The 22,064-nt window shown below is 36.6% G+C and overlaps 1 protein-coding gene across 4 annotated transcripts in view; it reads left to right on the forward strand.

The window, feature by feature from the left end:
• Positions 1–5,988: 5,988 nt before the first annotated feature.
• The window catches only part of si:dkeyp-72e1.9 (syntaxin-binding protein 4), a 46,890-nt gene continuing 30,814 nt past the window's right edge, over positions 5,989–22,064 (forward strand). Inside the window, exons 1-2 of one of the 4 annotated variants that reach the window (XM_056240603.1) lie at positions 5,989–6,178; positions 18,190–18,263. In XM_056240603.1, coding sequence (XP_056096578.1) covers positions 6,114–6,178; positions 18,190–18,263 — 139 coding nt within the window. In that variant the 5' untranslated portion in view covers positions 5,989–6,113. Of the gene's footprint in view, positions 6,179–16,055; positions 16,266–18,189; positions 18,264–22,064 lie in introns of those variants that run through there. The other 3 variants (XM_056240604.1, XM_056240602.1, XM_056240605.1) reach the window with 3 other exon arrangements.

Consider the following 22,064-nt stretch of genomic DNA (forward strand, 5'->3'; position numbering starts at 1 on the left):
AACACGGGGCTTAAATACACTGGTAAATGAAACTAAATCAACAACAGGTGTAGCAAATCAACAAATCAATGAGAAAGCAGCAATGAACTAAAAACAGAACTTAACACATAGCAAACCCAGACAATCCCTTATACTGTCAAAAATAAAATGTATACTATTAAATTTCTTTTCGTTAATTGAAATAAAGCTGATATAAAATATAAATATTAGATAAAAAAACTTAAATTAAACTTAAATGAAAATGTTGCCTCATGGCAACAAACTGAAATAGTTTGAGTTAAAATGACAAAAACTTTAATTTAAAAATAAATTCAAGCTAAATAGAAAAAGCTATATAAAAAAACGCACAAAAGCACATAACCAAAATCACTAAAACGTAAATTAAAATGAAAACTGAAAATATAAAACAAAAGCTAATTTAAAATATTGTTAAATAACACTCAAATAACACTAATGTGTATGCAATTAATGTGATCTGGGGTCTGGGTGAAGCAAAGGGGTCTAGGGGCTCTGTGTAAAATTTAAAAGAAAAGAAAACTATTTTCATAATGTATTATTGGGTCAGTCAAAGTTCAAAAAAGAGCTTTACAAATAAATCTGAAATTAATTAACAGTGTTTCTCAACAATGGTTTTTACATCAACTATTAATATTGGGGAAAAATATACTATCAACTTGATACAAAGTAAAACAAAATTCAGATAATATTTTAATAATCGGATTTGCTTTCAGTACAGTGACAAGATATTTAATTTGATAATATTGTTTATGATAAATGGGTTTTTGTACATTTTGCAAAAGTAAGTGAAAAAAATATTGAGTATCCTGTAAAAAGAGCCTAATCCCTGATGCTGTAGAAGACATGAAATGTGTTATTAGCCTATCTTACTATGGATATAATGAATATAGCTGCGATGCAATTTTATATCACATCTCTAAAGGAATGCCCTAAGATAAGCTACAACTGTGGAGTCCTTGTGTGAAATTGGCTAAAAGTGAACACAGTCCATTCCGAGGGCTTAAATATTAACTTTGACATGTAGCCATACTTCTCAAGCAGTGTTTATATAGAACACTTCCTAATGATCTTTATGTGTGAATGGGTTTTGTATCATTCACATTTAGATTTGCACCATATTAGAGTCATTTTCATGAGTTTCTTCTATGCCAGATGTGCTTGTATAAAGTGTCTTTTCAACATTTCATATTTGCCACATTCTAGCTGCTACATATTCTACATATTCTACAAGTGAATGGCAAGAAATGAATTTGTCATCACACATTATATGCAAATGAATAGATATGTGCATGCTGATAATGAATAATACTCAGTGTAAGTGGGCTTGGAACCAGGAATTTATGAAACAGGTGAAAGGCTGGAATTCCCTTACACACCCATAGTGAAGGTGATTAAAGCTCTTGACGGACATGTGTGGAACATTATGTGAATACAATTCAGCAGCGAGACCTGTGCTGCCAGATTTGAAGTACTGTAGTAGTGTATTTATTGCGTGTGGGTTTCTTAGCATTCCTCTGGCAGGATGGGCCTGCTTTGGAACTCAACACACATAATTCAAAGTTGTAATGATGAGCTTGTGTGCAATTAGCCAATGAAGTAGACTTTTTAGTGGTGGGGGGTACAAATGACCGTTCATTCTCCTCTGGTGGAGAGTCTTGTCTGTGATCAACGTGTATGGACCTTGGGGTGTGTTCTGCATTTCACTGAGCATTTCTCTCAGTGCAAGGTGCATTATCCAAACATGGGTGGAGAGACCAAACTATTTTAAACATGTAGTTTTGAACTATCAACCAAAACAGATTGCCCTACCTGACAGTTTAAGAATAAAGCATGAGTCTCATAACAAGGATTTCTTAAAATCCTCCACTAATAGGCAAACCAGTATAACGTTTGATTAAAACAGGAAAAACCAAGTCACTTATATTATATTACCGTATACATTTCTAAAACAAATGTAGAAATGACATTCATCAATCTTCTGATTTCTAACGAAAGAGGAGTGTCGGTTTTTCCGGGTGTGAAGATTTAAGGTTCAATGGCAGGAGTGTCAGCACCTGCTTTGTTAAATACACAACTGCATTTTCTAGTCGCTAAAGGTGTGTCGCGCAGTTTCTCTTTCCAATATGTCCCTAAAAATGCACCTAGAAACCATAAGATGCAAATATGCTAGTCATCCGCTGAGGTATGTGAAGACATTGTTGGTGACAACATGGCTTCACAACTTTTGTCTCTGAAGGGGATACGCTTTGCAGTCGTAAAGTCTTGCATTACACCTGTTTTTCTTTCAGATAAAGGTGACACTTGGGTTCTTAGACAGATTACTTCTTTAGGCCAAAGAGGAACATTTACAAAACCACTAAAAATGCTGTTTCAGCCAAGAAAGGTCATACTTTAGATGATTTGTTTCAGCTAAAACAGTAAATCACCATGTAAATGCTTTAGTCTGTCTGAATTTGTACCAGTTGGATGATTCAGTTTGTGAAGTTGGTCGAATAGACCTAGAGGTGAGACAGAAGTGACGCTCAGCATGCATTGTAGCTCTGAGACTGCAATGTAAACGTACTTATTTATTGACATTGGGATGAATGGGATCACTTGGGATCACTCCAGACTTATTATTTCTCTGCATTATTCACCTTTTGGAACGGGCAAAAGGGGTACATTGTCCATTGTCAGCAGTGATGCACAAAGCACAGAAGTCATTTCAAACGTGGGGAAACCTTGAACCTGATGTGAAATTCCCAGTCATGTAAATTCCAATTGAAATGACTGGATATCACCCATGAAATTTCGCCAAGCAACAGTAAATGTGACCGCACCTTTAGGATTCAAGTTTTGTTTGGTTATCGTATCGTTATCATATCGTATCATATAGTATCACATAGTATTGTATCGTTGGGTTATCGTTACAAGTTTCTAGTTTCTATACCACAAACTAAAGACTCTGTTTAACTGTGTTTTAGGTATCTTAGCACTACATTTCCATGCTGTTCGGGAACTCTTTCGGGCATGCAGAGCGAGTCCAGCCTCAGAGAATGGCTGAATCCTCCCTGAGACTGTGGACAAAGCAGGAAGCCAAGGCTCAGTGAGTTTGAAAACCTCCCAAAGACCCTCTGACACACAAAACTGCTGTGTTGCAGCAATCCTGTTATGGCCCAGCCACAGTTCAGCAAACCAGACTGGCCATGGCCTCAAATCCCCAGCAGAAAATCTCAACAGAGCAATGATTTTCAGCCACCATTGGCTAATCACTCTATTCATCCCTTCAGAATTTGCTATTGTTTTAGTCTTTGTAGAATGTCAAAACGCCTAATTAGAAAATGTACAGCTGAAAGTGGCTATGTCAGTGTAACAAGTATGTATAAAAGAGTCATGGAGTGGCATTGACACATAGAGAACAGGTGACAACCACACCCAGGTCAAGAATGAGATTCAGAACGAACCTGCTTGGCTGGGTCTGATTGCAGACGGTGCAGCCCCACCTACATTCTACAACGGGTAGGGTCTGAGAAAACCAGCCAATCCTGCCTGGGCCCAGCCCTTTCATTTATTTAGAAAGAGTGCTTTCTTAAACATGCTTTTTAAGAACCCATAAGTGTTCTGTGACCAATATGATGCGTTATTGAAAATGTCACTTTAGGGAATCTGCTGTCGAAAGCTGTAATTCCTCTCTGCTTGCTTAAGACGGACAAGGAACATTGCCTTTCAGATAAGGAGGAATGTTGACAGAAAGACTGTGACCGGGCAGTTATGTGCACTGATCTACTATGTTATCTAAAAACATGCTGCCACACCCTTTCTGTCACTCTCTCTGTCTCTTTATGCCGCACTTCATGATCTCATTCAAAGTATGTCAAGCATTGTAGTCACCATGGCACTGAACTTCATGTAGTGACTTTTCTTTCTAAGGCAGGATGTCAATATCGCTTACTCTCAGACCTGCTGAAATGATGCACAGCAGTGCGTAAACATACTGATTAAGTGCCAGTCATCTGCTACTTGCGACACATTTTAAATACTGAGTATAAGTAATGTAAAATATGTATGCCAGGAGTCTGGAGGGTGACATGGCTGACTGCACTGACGTCTCACTAAAGTTGTCTCAGCAATTAGCCTGTAGCTGTGCCCTTCCCTGCGTTATCAAACTTCACCACTAGGGGGAGACATGGAAAAGGTGCATCAGGTACTAAATAACACCTCTAAATTTTGCACCATTATTTAGAAAACAAAATAAACAATAATATGCTTGTTTGAAGCTAAATAAGATACATTTAAAGGCAAATTTGTGATCATTTACCATTATTCTGGGATATGACCAACAGAACTGAATAATTTTTACTTGAAGCTAAAGACTCAAACAATCTCTTCTACAATAGTTTTCATGGTAAAACCGTAGTTAAGAGAATACCATATCATACTAAATTATTGTTTCTACAATAAAATAGTGGTAACTTGATACAGTCACCAGTGTCCTCCTCATAGACAGATTCAACAGCCTTTTTTTGTGTAAAACCACTGTTAAATAGTGGCAAGAAAAGAAAGGCCAAAAAGAATTCGGTTTGCAAACAGATGTGGAAGAACATAGATCAGAATTCTGTGTGCAAATTACATTGATCTAGCATGTTGAAAATTCTTTCAATGTAGGCCAAAGGGAAATTTTCCGATTTATTTTTGTTAATAAATGTATAATAAACTTAAACTAATTTTTTCTAAAGAACAACAACAAACAAATTTAATTTGACCAGGAGTGTTGCTTTGATTCATATCAACTTATTTGAGCTTCTTTACACTATTTGAGTCCTTGGCCTCTATTAATTTATTATGATTGTACATTAGTAACAATAACTGCAATAGGTGAAAGTGAATACCATGGTAAATGTGTGTAACGGTTTTTACTATATCAGAGTTTCTCAAGAAAAAGGCAGCAAATCCTATTTCGTTGAGACTTGATGAATTTACACAGTCACACACAAATCACTCTCCCCACTTCTCTGGTTCATAGGCCTAAATGGAGGAGGATTTACATAGTAGTGTTGTTTATAAGTTTGTCACACAAACAGGTGACCGAGCAATGACTGTGTACTGTAAGGCAGAAAATGGCTTCATGGCAGAACTAGTTCTAAAGCACTGGGACTTTTTCCCCCCATCATATTTTATACCCATGATCCTTCTTGTATGTAAAAGGTATTGTAGATCCCTTTACATAACTGAGGGCCTACTGGTTTTGAGTTCTAATTAAAGTAATTACAAATAGTGATGGTTTATGCACCAAAAGAACAAATGTAGACTTTATTTGGCTTACGTATGAAGCTACAGGGACAGATATTGGTGTTACACACAAATGTCTATGTGAGGAAATTGGAAACCCTTCTGGTGTTTAGGCTGCAGTGCAGCGGATCTATTAGAATAGGTCAACAGCCGCACTATTCATCTCAATTACCTGAAGCTGAACGGTCATTGGCTTTACCTCAGTTTGACTGCACATAAGCCTATACAAAGTATATATCGGTATTAACCAATCAAAGCTTAGTTACCTATCTCAGCAACACTGATGCCCTAAAATGCTCTCTAGGTAGACAGCTCATTGTTCTTGAGAGGCAGCCAGAGACTCACACATCCCAGTATACACACATACATTAGCCTACCTGTAGTTTGGCAAAGTCAAAGTAATGTGACCAGAGGGCTGTCGCCAAGATGTAGATTTTGTCTAACAGACGACCAGGTCAGCATGAAAACCACGTGTTTTACAGATTAGAAACTGGCATAGTTGAGTCTCTCTCTCTCTCTCTCTCTCTCTCTCTCTCTCTCTCTCTCTCTCTCTCTCTCTCTCTCTCTCTCTCTCTCTCTCTCTCTCTCTCTCTCTCTCTCTCTCTCTCTCTCTCTCTCTCTCTCTCTCTCTCTCTCTCTCCCCTCTGGCAGTTGCTGTATCATTGATTTAATGCTGAATGAACGCTGACTCTTGAGCGAGGCTGCATGCGCGAACTACAAGCATGACATGAAGTCGCGGTGATGTGTCTGGTGGTCATACTTGGAGGCAGCATATAATTCCGTTTCCAGAGCAGGCTATTTCAACTTTAACGTTTGAGTTGGATGCAATGTCCTATCTGAACCCCGGGGGAAGACAGCTCGAGCGTTTTGATGGACTTTCGCTCATTTACTGGTAAGAATTGAATATGGTTTTAGAGTTTTGCATGCTCTATTATTTTCCACCTTCGCATTGACATTAAGAAACTCTAAACTCTACAAGTATTCATGTAAACGACTTAAGTTTCTAACTGTGTATATGTGACATGTAAAGATCAGCATCATTAATGAAGAGCATGTAGCTACAGTAGGCTACTGTTCACACAATGTTCTTAACGACGAGGTTTCGCTATTTCGACAGAGTAAAGCCGTGAGCATTTTCAAACATATTTCCGGATTAACAAAGATTAGGTAGGCTTAAGATTTATGGCATTGACATTTTTTGAGTAATGATAATAGATATTTTGGACAGTCTCGTCAAAAACTGAGACGTCAAGTTCGTGCGCAATGTCTGTAATAGCCTGTAATTATTAAACAAAAAAGTAGGCTACTACTGACAAAAACGTGTTGCGTTTATATAGCCAATACAGTTGAAGTTATACGTATCTTCATCTTCTTTTAGACCAGGGTTTTTTATGCCAAGGACCCCAAAGATGATGATCCCTTGCGAGAGAACCTGCAGCCGATTATTATAGGCTATAAAGACACATTTATATTTTCATACCTTAGGCTCATTTGTACTGAAAACTCTTTTTGTAGGCCTACGTAAAATATTAACCCTGATATAATAAAGCCATCATGTTGTTAGCTAAATTAAATAATTGTTGTAGGCTACTGTAAATAACTGATATTGTCAGTGTAATAAAGCAAAAGAGACGATGAAAACAATATCTGGATAATGTTTTCTATGTAGCCTATATTTTCTACCCACTAAGAATAATGTAAAATGTTAAAACCTTTAAAAATGATTTCTTACATTTAAAAACCGGCGCTGATAAAAGATTAGTGATTAAAAATGTTTTGGAATGCACATAAACAGTATTAAACATATTTAATCAATTTCTTAAGTTAACACGATAACTTTGACAGCCCTAAAATTACATTTAGGTAAATTATCATTTTTTTCCTCTCAAATTTTTCATGGATGCCCAAGCACCCCCTTGAACCTCCATGGGGTTCCCGGACCCTAGTTTGAGAACAGTATATGGCAGAGATTTTTGGTTTGTTTACATCTAAAGGCATTACCCAAATGTAGAGGTTAAGTAAGGTGAACTGGCACTCTGAAAGGTTTTTAACACTGTTTATGATTGTCAGCAGCCTTCAAGTTCAAATGAAAGTCAGTAGTTGCATCACCAGTATCAGGGATCATAGCAGGTGTGTGATTGACAGGTGGAAACATTCTTGAATATTCTACTGATGGCACATTAATTTAATATTATAGCCATGAAATATAGGAATAGCTGATTGTGTAGCCTACCTGAGAATGAATCTGCCCGGTGACGTGCTAAATTTAGTGTTTGGTGACCGGTACTTTAGTGATGACCTGAAGAAACAGTCTGAACAACTGAAGCATGTTGCAAAATAAAATATTTTAAATATAACAAAAGCTGCATGATATTATAACACAAGTACAAGTAAATCTTTTGATTTTCAAGCTTATTTTCCTCAAGATACTACAGTTTAGTTGGATTTTTAAAATTTATTCTCTTTTGATGTTGTTTAATTGTACATTGAATGAATACTTTAACTTCATATGTTGAAGAAAAGAAGTCTGTATTTTGATCTTTTTCATTTTTTTGGTCACTTTTCATCACTTTTTCATCAATAACTTAATTACTCAAATGTTATTTATCCTATGCTAAAATCGATGCTAAAAACCTGAATAGAATTTCTACTTGAGCATTTATGTATATCTGGAGGAAAAACGTAAACAAATGTACATGTGTAAATAGTTGATCTGATCATGGACATGGTGTCCATGTGAGCGCTGTAAACCCAAACACATGTCCTGTCTCCTGAACTCTTATACACTAATACGAAATTAATTTTAATGGCATTAAGATACTATCAGTGTGTTTGATGCTATATCAGCTCAACCTCACGAATGTGATGACTTTGTATACCAATAGTTTTACCTTTAATCAATCAGTGCATATAGTGTTTCACAAACAGGGCATTGTGTCCTCGTGTCCTTAACGTTGTGGATTTGCGCTGATGCTACACTATGAAAATGATAGCGTTTCTATCACTTTGACTTCCTTATTTGAAACAAATATAAACCAATTCATGTGGTTTACAACACCATGCTTCTGCTTTGTGTTTTTGTACAGACGATGTATGAGGCTTCAGAGAAGTTTTTGCAGCATTTATCTCATAGCCAGCATAGAAGTTTTGGATCTGTATAAAAGTTTTACAGAAAAGGGCTCCCTCTACCAGCCTGCGTTTTTTTTTTTCAGTGTAACTGCATGAATCTGTGACTGTTATGTCAATGTCTGTGGATTAAATACAGGACAGCATTATATGGCAGATAGTACATAAATGAATGAAGCTAGGCACAAGTAAGGGGTCATTAAGAGTTCAGTGCGATGTTTAAATGCAGTGTAATCAAATGAAATATGTGCAATTAATGAGTAGAATCATTTGTGTTGGATGCAAACTTTTATTATACAACAGACACAGTCAGCTACATAGTTATATATTTAAAACATTTTTTTAAAGTTCTTGATTTTATACTTTTATACAACACATCCTATAACAAATATTTATCTGCATGGTTGTTTTTTATTGATTTCGTTTTTGCATGTTTTTCGCTAATAACCATTATCAATGAATCAACATCACAATTTTGCCGACTTTTGCTGTTTTGTTATCTTGTTCGTCTCAGTCCTGCCTAATAATGAGGTCTTGTTAACCGGTCTGTTGTGTCAGCTTTGTTGTGGTTTATTGATTTCTACGCTATTTGCAACACTGTTATAGATTCATAAAAAAAACAGGCATGTTTTTACATTAGTCCTGCAAAGAGTCGACTTTTGTACTTACCATAAAAAAAAGAACATAAACGTATACATTATGGTGCACCTATACGTACTATCGACATACACCTTATTGTCATTAAAAGTTTATCTGTCATATTTTGTCAGTTTAAAATATTTTGTGAATATGTGAATTTTTCTCTTCTCTGATTTGATCAAAAATTAGACCATTAATAGACTTGCTGATCCAAAGCCGTCTCATTAAATTACAATCTCTGTCCTTCCGTAATATGAGAAAAAACAATTTCAACAATCCCTTCATGATTGTTCATCCCATTCAGTGTTGTTTTTATGCTGACAGCATCAAGCATGATTAAAAGTGGATAATGATATGTTGTGACATTTTCTGGGATGCGCTTCTGTTTGTTACCTATGGAGGGCAGTCATGGGCCCAGATTGCAGCTGTTAGTAAACAGGTCAGACTGGCCTGTCAGACTGTTTCAGATTAACCCATTTCACCACACTCGGTGGTCCAGCATGGAAACTTGGCTCCTGAGTAAAGCTGCCACTCTCATTTCCCATTCTTCATTACTGCAATGGGTGGCACGTTTACTGAGCTTTTCCTAGATGAAAAACAAGAAGCGGGACTGGCCAAAAACAGACATGACGTAGTGCATCTCCGCCGCTCCGCTGTTATGATTTCTCAATGTGGACTGGATTATCCGATAATCTGATAACAACCCACTGTGCAGATTTGGTGATTAAACTTCTGATGCAATGGGTAGTTGCCATGGCTGCTGGAAGGAGAAGGGATAGTATTTGTATGTTTATTGTGGTGCATGGTGCATAAATGTATTTGCATACAGAGACACAAATACATTTTTTCTTTTGAGGGGCTGACATGATATGCTTTTTCTACGTCCTCCGAGTGTAAATGCTCTTTTATAAAATATAGATTTGTTATTCAAACATTGTTTGAACAAACATTGCTGAACAAATATTTCAAAAATTACAAAAATGTATCCACCTACAAAAAGTGAAATTTAAAGTTTATTGAAAACTAAATCCTAAAATGAAGACTGCTATTGCTTTAAAAACACAAACACGTTTTTAACAAAACTACGAACGAATAATTTAATTATTTATTTGAGAAATGCTTAACATGTTTCAACAGTAGGCACGTAGTCTGACGATTTTAATTTTTAAATGTATTTATTTTATTAAGTAATGTGTTTTATATTATGTATGTATTTTGTTTTTGAGGACTCTTGAAAGTGTGAAATGCATTTATATTTGTCCTGTCTGATGTCTTTCACGCCACAGCTCAGGATTTTAGGACTGTGATTTCATCAGTCAATCACTGTAAGCCAACAAGCAAAGATGACAGATATCATATGTCATTCAATTTATTATCCATGCAGTTTTCATATTACTTGGGATAATATAGAATATTCATACTTTTAAAAATGAATTTGTCTCTGCAGGATCCTTGGATTTAAAATAAAATTGCATTATTTTACCTTAAACATTTATCACACAATATATTAATTGCATTTATCAAATATTTTAACCACAACCATCATTGTGCCTAAAACAAGTATATGATTTTCATGGCACTTGTTTGCTCCACCAATATACATGCATGTATTGCATGGTGGATAATCCCAGTGTATTTGTTTACAATTCTTACAATTTGTAATCAGAATGAACAGATTGAAGACAGAAAACAATATTTTCCCTTGTAAGACATCCATTTCAGATAAGCCTAATTAAAATATACATTCATGTTGGCCTGTATATACATACATCATATACTAAATCAACACTTCGATTTAGAACCACCATAAAGACTCATTCTATGCCAATAAATGTAGAAACAGCCAACATGAATTAATTCTCTGCATCATGAGAAATCACATGGACAAACAATCTGTCATGAATCATCATTCATAGGATTTACAGCTTCAGCGATTTAAGAGGGGTGAAGGGCTGTTGGCTTTCTGAGATTCTTGAGTGGTGAGATAAATGATACTTCGGAGCAAGATTTAGTGAAATTTTTAGATGTATTAATATTTACATTAATTTAATAGCCACCTTCATCCACAGCTTGAATGGAAAAAAACTACAGCACAATGTAAGTACTGCAACAGCAACATACTCTTTTACTCGCTCGTTTCCAGTAAATTTATAGTTGTGTTGTCAAATATGTTTGAGCATGTTGCACTGTAGTGCTATATAATCTGCCAATGCCTGACAGGCAGTGTGGATCAGAGGTGGTGGGAGAGGGTGTTTTCAGTGCTGGTATATTATATGAAAGACACTGCAGACACAGCATAAGTGAGTTATATATTCATAAATATTTTTGTCTGATGAATAAAAGATGATTTCAGTTTTTCAAATGTAGGATTTTTCAGGCTGTTCTCAGGGACATTTCAATAGCTCATCTCAAATTGTCTCAAGCCTTTGCTAAGCCTTCCAGTGCTAAATATCTGCCATTCTGCCTGAGCTTTACTGTTTTGCCATTCTCGGGGATGGCAGATTCTTGAATAAAGAACAGCTGTCTCCTGTATCACAGTGGCTGCTCTGAAAGGATATTTATAGCCTTTTAGGCTTTATAAATGTAGGCACATTTTGCCTTTTTAGAGCAAATGAGATGAAAACTGTTCTATTTCAGTCGTCACAAACTCGTCATAATAATACATAGTATACAAATACATCAGCCATGATTTTGATCACTCATGATGTTTGACAGGGTCCTATACGCACTGAGCACATGATATCTGTTAAAGTTCACTTCCCTTAACAAAATGTGTTCATTCAGAACACCCAACGTCATCAAACAGACGAAACTCAAGTCGCTTATATTAAAGGAGTTTAAGGTTTGATGCCATAATACATTTCTGTAAATAAATATAAAAGGCTATAAATTACCATGCTTTCATTTAATATTGGCATCCTTCTGTCTCGAAAGACAATGGAGACATTTGTTGAGTTACAGCGCCTGCTGTGACTGTATGAGCCCGATTCTTGAAAGGCATTGTCACGAACTGCTCCGAGACACGAATGTTGAGGATCCAAATGCAGTGTTTATTGAACAGGGTAATCCAAAGACATAATCCAGATAACAGGCAAGGGTCATACACAAACAAACAATCACAGATCAGGGCTCAGGCAAAGAGAGAAATCCAAGGGAACAGGCAGAGAATCAAGAAACGAGAGAAACAGGATACAAACACACTCAGAAATGCAGTGAGACAACATACAAGACTTCGCAGGGAATGAATGAGTGTACATGGTTTAAATAGGCTGAGACTAACAAGGTAATGAGACACAGGTGGATGCAATCAGGGATGAGTCGGGCAGTGAGTTATGGGAAATGTAGTTTGTGAGGGAATGACAATAGTCTGATGTGGAGTGCCCTCTGGTGGCTCTCAAGGGCACTCCAGCTGGTGACCGTTACAGACATGTTCTGTTGCAATTACTGCAATTGAAGGTCATGCCTGTCTCTTTGGATGTTGGTGTAATAATGTATATAATACATCCATATAAATATTAAAGGGATTGTTCACCCAAAAATGAAAATTCTGTCATCATTTACTCACCCTCAAGTTGTTCCAAACCTGTATGAGTTTTTTTCTTCTGTTAAACACAAAAGAAGATATTTTGAAAGAATTTGGGTAACCACCAAACAGTTGATGGGTCCCATTGACTTCCATAGTATGGACAAAAATACTATAAAAGTCATTGGATGACGTCAAAGGTCTGGTTACTGACATTCAAAACATCATCTTTTGTGTTCAGCAGAAGAAAGAAATTCATAGATGTTTGATGCAACAACTTGAGGGTGAGTAAATGATGACCTGTAGACTTTTTTTTTTACTTAAGAAATGTAACTTTAATCTGTGAAATTCAAAAGCCCTAAACTAATTGATATGTATGTAGCTATGGTTATATAATTTGGTTACGGTATATTAAATATGTCTTTTTATCTTATTTAACCCATAATGATGATAGTTGACTTGTAATTGTCGCATCTCACGCACTTTACATCCGTGAACAACGCGTGAACACACCTACTTCGGACTGGAATCTTAAAATGGCGAAATACCCTTTTAAGTCCACTTCGCAGCACACTTATGGTTGAATGGAACCCACTTCTCAACTGAGCGTGTCAAATGAGAGAGACATACAAAATGTGGGGAGGCGTGAGGACTGGAACCCCCTGCCCTATTCGATTATATGTAAGTGTGAACTCGAGAATAGGGATAATTCACTCAAAAATGAATTTTCTGTCTTCATTTACTCCCCCTCATGTCATTCCAAACCATTGTGGTGCACAAAAGAAGATATTTTGAAGAATGCCTATTGACATCCATTGTATGGACAAAAAAACAACAACTCTGAGACAATTCTCAAAATATCTTCTTTTATGTTCCACAGAAGAAAGAAAGTCTTACAGTTTTGGAATGAAATTAGGGTGAGTAAATGATTTTTGAAGAAACCATTTTTGGGTGAACTATACCCTTTTAAAATGTTTTACTTCAACTAAACAATCAATGCAAAGGAACCCAACCGTACAACCAATCAAACAGATTGCACACCTGTATGCACACAAAATGCTTAAGATTTGTGTAGGCTACTATCTTTTTATTTTTAGTATTTGTTTTATAGTCAACATTTCTTCTGTTTTTTTTTTTCCGAATAACTGTGCTGTACGCGGTTGATTGACAGGTTGTCCTAGCAGATTATTGTGCACTAAAAAGTACTCTGCCCAGTCATGACTTGATATGTGAATGTGCAAATCACACTTGACATATTGACCTCATCAGAGAGTTCTGTAAGTCTGTGTAGTTTGGTGTGATCATTTTGAAAATAAAGCTTATCATGGCCGTGTGTGTAAAAGCTAGTCCACAAATTACATCATTACAACCTGTGAGTTTGGTACAAGAAAGCTAAGGGGGCTTTTACACTGGGCTCGTTTGCTGCGGTCCGAGCCCGAGCGTGTTTGTTCCCGGCGCCCCCCGCAGCGTTGGTCTGGTTTCACACACAACTTGATTCTATCGAACCCTGGTGCGTTTGCGTGCATATGACGTCATCGCAAACGTGCACGGCGCATGATAGAAAATAGAACGTGGGTCAATATTGTGTTTTTTTTTATTAATTCGCTGCTATTATGCGCAGTTGAGTGAACACTACAGGTTTACTGTGCGTGTGTCACATAAGGTGGACTTCTGCTGCTTGCAAACGGACTCTTTTTAGGAGACAGTGGATTTCCAACTTTGTTGCCCTGATTCCACGCGCAATGCACGAATACACTGCACGCAGGCTCACTCTCGCTCGTATCCAAGGTAAATCATCAACACTATCATCCCTTACACGCGTTTTATTTAACTAAATACATCACAATAAGCTAAAAACGCATGCGCAGGTTACTTTACTTCCTGAACAAGTGCGCACCCGAGTCCGTGTTGCTTTCACATTCACGCGAACCGCGGCACGGTTCGGGGGCAACCGAACTCAGACCACCTCTTCCAGGTAGTCTCGGGTTCGGTACCCCAGTGCGCACCCGGGTCCCATGACAGCGTTCACATTAGCGATTTTTCATGCGAACCGTGCCCCGTTCCGAACTAAACTGCCAGTGTGAAAGCCCCCTTAGTCTGGTCACACTGATTGTCATAGGGACTTGACAGATTGTGGACAGCAGCAGATCCATTATTGCATTATTAACTAAGACAATAACAATAAATGCACATATTTCCACTTTGCCTGATAACATTATCCAAGATGCTGCTACAGGTATGACTCAAATATGGACTTAAACTCAAGTCGGACATGTGTCGAGGTAAATGACAGTGAGGAGTTACACAGTGACAATGCATTTAAAGCAAAGTGTCACTCTGACTCTAACTAGGACGCAAGCAACACTATTTGTTGAGCACTATGACAATGATCTCTTTGAACAGGTTGTCTCTTTATTACATTATGCATGCAGTTAGTCTTTTCAAGGAATGTTTTTTTCAACCCACTTACTTAACATTGAAAACGTTACACATATTGTAAGAATACAAAAAGCTGAGTAAATTTGGACAGTGTAATCCACCCATTGTGTAATTTTACCTCAAGTATCCATGTATAAATCTGATTGCTGCGTGAGAGAAAAGCACTCTTGCTTCGCATGGGATGACCATAGACAATAACGCTGGCTAAAAATAGAAATGGTTGAGAGATTAAATATGTCTTTCTGAGTTAACAAGGATTTAGAGTTTTCTGCTTTTGCACAAATGTTGTCCCCCCCCCCCCCCCCCCCCAAAGCATCAGCATTTCCTATTTTTTCATGACTCATAAAATAACTAGTGGCAGTGTGATTCCACACCATCAGGGGTTAAGAAATCACAACTATCCTTCAGTAGGATACTGTAAATGTGAAAATATGTCATTAAGGAGCTATTTCTGTCTGACCTGACTCTTACCAATGACGTTTGTTGGTGTAGCCAAATGTAGTAAGGTTGATTTGATGATATATTTTTTAGATGTTGCCAACTAAGGTGATGCATTCAGCACCTTTTAGATTTATTTTTTTATTTTTTTTATTTTTTATATAGGTACAGTTTATTGTAGTAATATAGTATAACATTTATCTACTTCTTCGCTAGACTATGGACTTCATCCCAGTGTGATTATTTTGTTTCGTTCATCCTGTGTTTTGTTTGGAGACTCTGGATAGATATCGATAGATTAAAGTAGCTTATCAGTTTCAATTCCCAAATCAGGTCTAATTTGATGCCAAAAAACCTAACATATTTCTATAATAGACTTCAGCCCGGTGTCCTTGAAAGACCCCATGGATTGAAATAGCTTAATGTCAGTAAGACTTTGTATATCAAGTTAAACCTTTAAAGTCCTTTCATAAACGTGAATATTTGTTTCTCAGTTTGGGAACCACCTGTTCAGTCATTGTTAAACAATGGCCAAAAAAAAAAAATCTCTATCTCTAAAATATCTATATAAAAAACACGATCCCCCATTTCTGTTGCATAAGATTTAATCTGTGGGCAAAGTTGGTGATGTTTAGGATCATCTGTATTAGAGCTGGCTGTAGCAGTGAATCATGTGGCTCGCGCTGTGTCGGACCTCCGCGAGGCGCTGATCACGAGAGGAATGGGCATACGCTACGCGTCGCTGGATGCGCAAAAACCGCTTCAAAATGCCAACATTTTCGGTCATGTACAAGGGAGCAGTCATGATTAGCAGGTAAAAACGTTTGTTTTGTCATTTTGTGGTTGTTGAGCTGCATTTTGTCTCGTTTTTTCCAGCTCCTTAGTTCCAGTGAGTGATAAGCGCTCGAGTGTTTTCGAGAGAATCGTCGACATAAGAGCGCTGTCACTTTTGTCCTCTACTGGAGGTTTCGGTGACTTTTGGGTACTTTGTTTTACCTGTGCTGTGCTCAGGTGTGTCACTTATAAAGCGTGCTTGTTGCGTACTTACTAATATAACTGGTGAGAGAATGAAAAACGTGAGTAAAATGCGTTAAACGACGGGTTCTTCACCATTCTTTTTATATAACCTACACATTTGCACCGACTGTAGTTACAGTGTGAAAAGGGCATATTTGAATTTATTTGCCCGCTATATTTTGAAGAATTCACAACACTTTAAATGATGTACTAATAATGTGCTCTAATCAACCGGAGATTATAATGTGTTTGTGCGTAGTAGGCTACTCACTAAATCCATGCATATTACACGCCTCGTGGAATTAATAAAACTTTGTTTTACTGAGCTTTTAGCTATTGATCAGAGGTTAGTTAGTATCAAACTTATTGATGCTTATGCTGCCTTCACATACTATCGAAATTATTGTAAATACTAGTTTCCAAGTAAAAAAAAAAAATTAGATATGAACGCCCTCAAGTCAAAATTTGAAGAGGATGAGCTCACAATCACGACTTCACAAAGTAGTGCTTCAGCAAATTACCGATAGCACCTGAATGCAGCATAAGACATGATGTTAGGCATGACGTTTGCAAAATTAAATAATTGGCTTTTATATTTTCATTACACTAAAACTAAAAGAAATCATTAAAATATTATGAATATTTACTCAAGGTATTAGGGTGACTGGGACAGTGTTTTTTTATTATTATGGTAACGATTCTTGATATATAAACTCTTGGAACTATATGCGCATAGTTTTTGTTTTCTTACTGTCAACAAACTAGAATTATTGTTGGAATAAAATAACCATAATTAGTTTCAGGATTTCTGAATTCTTTGAATTAGAAATAATATCAAATTTTGTATGTGATACATTATTGCATTAAGCATATTTATTTAATACATTTAAATGATTGCAATAGCCATTTTATTAAAATCACAAGTTAACTTTAACAACCCTAAAAAGTACAATTTATATCTTTTTTGATTTCCACAGACCTATCATTTTAAAAGGCTGTTTTAGAGGGCGCTGTGTTGGGGACAGCGGACACACTTTGTTACATAACTCTTGTTTATGTTTAGCTTGAATTTGAGCCTCAGACGAAGTCTTAGGTTCTGACAATCTAAAGTTTCAAGGACAGTGCACCGAGCCTGCAGGAAATACTGGATTGTGGTGGATGCTTGTAATCTTTCTGGTGTAGTGCTGGTAAACAACATAGGGCCCTGTCAGTGTCCTGATATACTGTATTTCCTACGAAAAGACAATATTTCATTCTTTCAATTGCATAGTAACAGTGTTTCCATTGCCAACAAGGTTGAGTTTCTTTACTTAATAACATAATTTTACTTAATGATTTAAGTACGTAAGTAAACCTTAATCCCTGTTATGTGACTCAAAAATCAGAATCATACACCGATTCTAAGTTCGTTTGAAAGAGTACATTTTTAGGAGCATGTCCAAAGCAGGACATTCATGCTAAATAATTAATACTGATTCCCCACTGGAAATAACTGGTCTTGATGCTAATAACAGTCCACAAGCACAGCATGTACAGTGACATTTTGTTTACAATATTCAGATATGAACTGAATGTTACCTGCTTCAAATTTAACTGAATTCAGAGAGAAGTTTGATTCTTAAAAAAAAGACCTTGATTATTTCTCTGAATCCGACAGGTCTCACTATGTTACTAAGTTGTTGTTTTTCCATGTTTCCACTTTTTTTTTCTGTGCTGCACAGGACACTTATGGGTCCGTATGGAGTAGATCGAGCAGTGCATTCTATGGAGTTTACAGACTGTGAGAATGGATTAGGTAAGTGCCTCATAAGATGTTCCTCTCTTTTAACATTTGTGTGTTTGTATAATTTACTAAATATCCTATCATATCTTGATATAATTTAAAACACTGTCTTCAGTCTGTGCAGACCACCTCAGAAGGCATATTATTATACATACTCTTAGAATGGTGTGGATTGAGACTGAAGGGTTACTAAGATTTATTCAAGACCCTTTCACACAGCAATCCTGGTAAATTACCGTAAAATTACCAGAATATACACAAATGTAAATAAATACACAAATGTGCTGTCAACGTCATTCCATCTTTTCCCCCAGTAAGATACCATTTACACATCAGTACCAGAATACCGGTAAACTCTGTGATGTCAATCATCGGAAATGACCTTTAAATGCTGAGCCGTTTTCTTCATCCTCCTGGATGAGGAGAAGTGCCTTAGATTTATTTTAGTTACTTTCTTTTCTTTTTTTCTGAGTGACAATTGTAAGGGGATGAGTTCACAGAACGCGGTTGGGCTCTTAAAAACACGAGACACATAATAGTATTAGTGACTATAGTAAGTCAGCACTGATGAATAGAAAAGAAGGCAGGGTCTCGAGCACAAGACGCAGAGCAATGTTCAGATGTTCGTCTAGTGCAGTGGTCTTCACTATTTTTTTCACGTGAGCCACACTGATAGGACAAAGTCAGTAGGAGACCCATTTTTACCGCAAAGTATCAAAAGTCACATCCAGGCATAAATATCTGCTTATCAGTCTGTCATCCCTGAACATACAATTGGCCTATGCAATGCAATAAATACAAAAGGGCGGGGAAAAAAGCATTCTTTATGATTTACCAGTCAAATTTGTAACTGAGACCAGATGATTTCCCTTAATGACAAAAAAAAAAAATCATGAATTTAAGTAATTTTTACATTAGCCCATCATGTATCATGAATCTGAATGTATTGTAGTTTACATGAACGCTAAACGTGATCGGGTTGATGTGCGCGTTTATATATGTCACAAACTTCAAATCAGAATACATTTTTTTGACGTGCGCACACTGGACGAATATACAGAGTTTCCTGCTGTTTGCGCTTAATAACCATTCTCCTACATTGGTTATTTGTTTTAAACAGCAGACTTAATATTTATCCATTTCTGGTCATAATTTGGAGACTATGAACATATGAACTGTTGTTCTGTGCTGCTTATATTTATCACACAGTAAAAAAGCCTAAAACCAGTGTCTGTGGATGATAATCTGAAACAAGGACAGTCCTGCTTCACTTCACAGACGCTGAGTGAAAGGAGAATTATAGAATGACGGGTCACTTATTTATATGACACTTTATTCAACAGGAACAACAGCTCGTTCAGCGCGTCATACGTCGTTCTTTCAGTTTCGGTTTTCAATCGATCAAGTGTTAACATGTTCCCTCGTTTGGATTAGAAAAGGCATACTAAACCACCCCTTTCAATCCGATCGAAATTATTTGTAATAGAGCTGACACTTTGAGTTTTTAATGGGTTATGTTATAGCCCTACTTGTTTTGAATGTTTTTATGAAATATCTGTAGTGACTGCGCGTAATATCACCGTAATATTTACCGCCATGCAAGCCACAAATTAAAGCTTGGCGAGCCGCGCAATGAGTAACACTGGTCTAGTGCATGTTTACATAGAAAAACAGTTAAAATCAGTGGAATTTACCTTAAACCGCTCTGACAGAACTTTATGGGCCTGTCCAAATACCCACATTTGACCACTTGTCTACGTTCATGACGTATTTCTTGTATTTGGCCCAAGTGGGCATGAAGACCGCAAGTGTGTGTGTAGAACTTTTGATTACCCAATGGGACACACTTATAGTGTTGTAAAAATGCAAGGGTTTACAGAGTAAATATCTTGATTTCAATACTTTTGCATTTTAAAATAAACGTCTAAATATCTGTTCAGTAGTCCCTATGTCAATTTAGTAATTGTGGTGCTTCTAAATAAGTGATACAAAGCAGTTGCAATTTTTGGACAAAATACACATACTCATCTTTGCACCAATAAAATGTGCAACACTTTGGTTTACTACCAAATTATATCTAAAATCGAATTAATTTTATAGATTTCGGGGCATGTGAGTTCCTGAACATGATCTCTTAACTGTAATTTACTAGGAAAGACTGTATGTGCGAAAGGGGCTGTAGTAGACTCTTCTTTATTAGCATCTGTGGTTCCATGAAGAACTTTTAACATCCTTTGAACCATTCCAGTGCACAAAAGATGCTTTATAGTGGAAAAAGGCTCTTTAGATTATTAAAATATTCTTCATTTTAAGAATGGTTCTTTTAAGATGTTTAATGTTCTTTGAAGAACCAAAAATGGTTCTATTATGGCATTACTGCAAAAAAAAACTTCGTGAACCTTTATCTTTTAAAACGTATGGCGAAGTCTCAAAGCAAAACGTAGGCATAGGTTTAGGGTACGGTTGTTTTCCAGTCTTTTAAGTCTTGCGCTGTCTTTGTTATATTTATACCGCAGCCTGATCTCCCTCTTCACAATAGATCAAAAACATTATTTGAAGGCAGCTCTAAGCTCCTTAAACCTGTCCTTCTTACATCCCAACTTGCACAGTCAACAATCCATTGTGTTACTAGACGATTCTGTTTTAGGAGACATTTTCATGAATACAGACTCAGGAGTGGTGCTCTGAATAAAAACGTCACCGATAAATCAAATATTTTACAACACATTTTTGCAATGCTATCAGGAACAGACTTAAAAGTGTGACACTTTCTGGACACAGTCCTTACTTTGCATTTATTTTAGAGTATATGAAAAATTTTGAGTTTAAGTTTAGCACTTGTTTTGGGGATAACCGGGTTGCAGTTCTTCTCATTAAAGATTAATCTTAAAGTGAATCCATTGATATGCAATATCAGCTCAAAACTCAATTAGTGCCAATACATTGTCTTTCTATTAATACCAGATAAGCCTGAAGCACAAAGAGGATATTTATTATTCCATGAGTGTGACTAAACCGTGCGACCAAAGCGAATCTAAAGAATCTGTACTGTCCATCAAGGGAAGTGTATTCTGCTTCTGAACTGCCTGCAAATGAATGTTTTAGTGCTGGCAATATGTCAATATTGTACATTTCAGTGTCTATGGAAAGGTAAATAACTGTATGTGTGGTAAAACCACACTTTACGTAAAATACATACGAATACTCATGAGATTACGTTGGGTGTGAAAGATGCTCATCTCATTAAAGGCTTTCATGCTTTGTTGGCGTCAGAGCTCATTCCTGTTGTTTCAACCATTAATGGCATGACAACACTGATTTGCTGTTGGTCTCTCAAATAAGGGATCTGCCATCCTTTCATGTTGGCATTTAGACAATGACTCTATTCAATATATTGTTTTTAGATAAACCCTGAGTTTTTTTAAAGTCAACATGAAATGTGATTTACCCTATCTTTTTTTCTAAATGGTTCTTTAAAAATAAATAATTTTAAAATACTTTTAACCTCATTATATTCAACCTCAATGGAGTAAAACAGGATTCCTGTGTGTTTAATGGATTCAGTGCTAAGCGCTCGTCACAGAATGCTGACTGTTTCCATAGCAAACCAGAGCGATGACTTTACCAATCAGCGAATGGCTATTTTATTTAGAAGGCAGGACTTATTCCATCATATTGATCCTTTTCACATTTCTGGGTTTCTCAGAAGCGGAAGGCGTCATAGTTGGGTAAACTTCTATTATAGCAGTGAATGAGAGAAAACATGAAATATAATTTTTGTGTTCCCATTTATTCAAGCCTCACAGCATTTAC

This window comes from Rhinichthys klamathensis, unplaced genomic scaffold (genome assembly GCF_029890125.1).
Source record: "Rhinichthys klamathensis goyatoka isolate OS25496 unplaced genomic scaffold, OSU_Roscu_1.1 h1tg000605l_1, whole genome shotgun sequence".
NCBI lineage: Eukaryota > Metazoa > Chordata > Actinopteri > Cypriniformes > Leuciscidae > Rhinichthys > Rhinichthys klamathensis.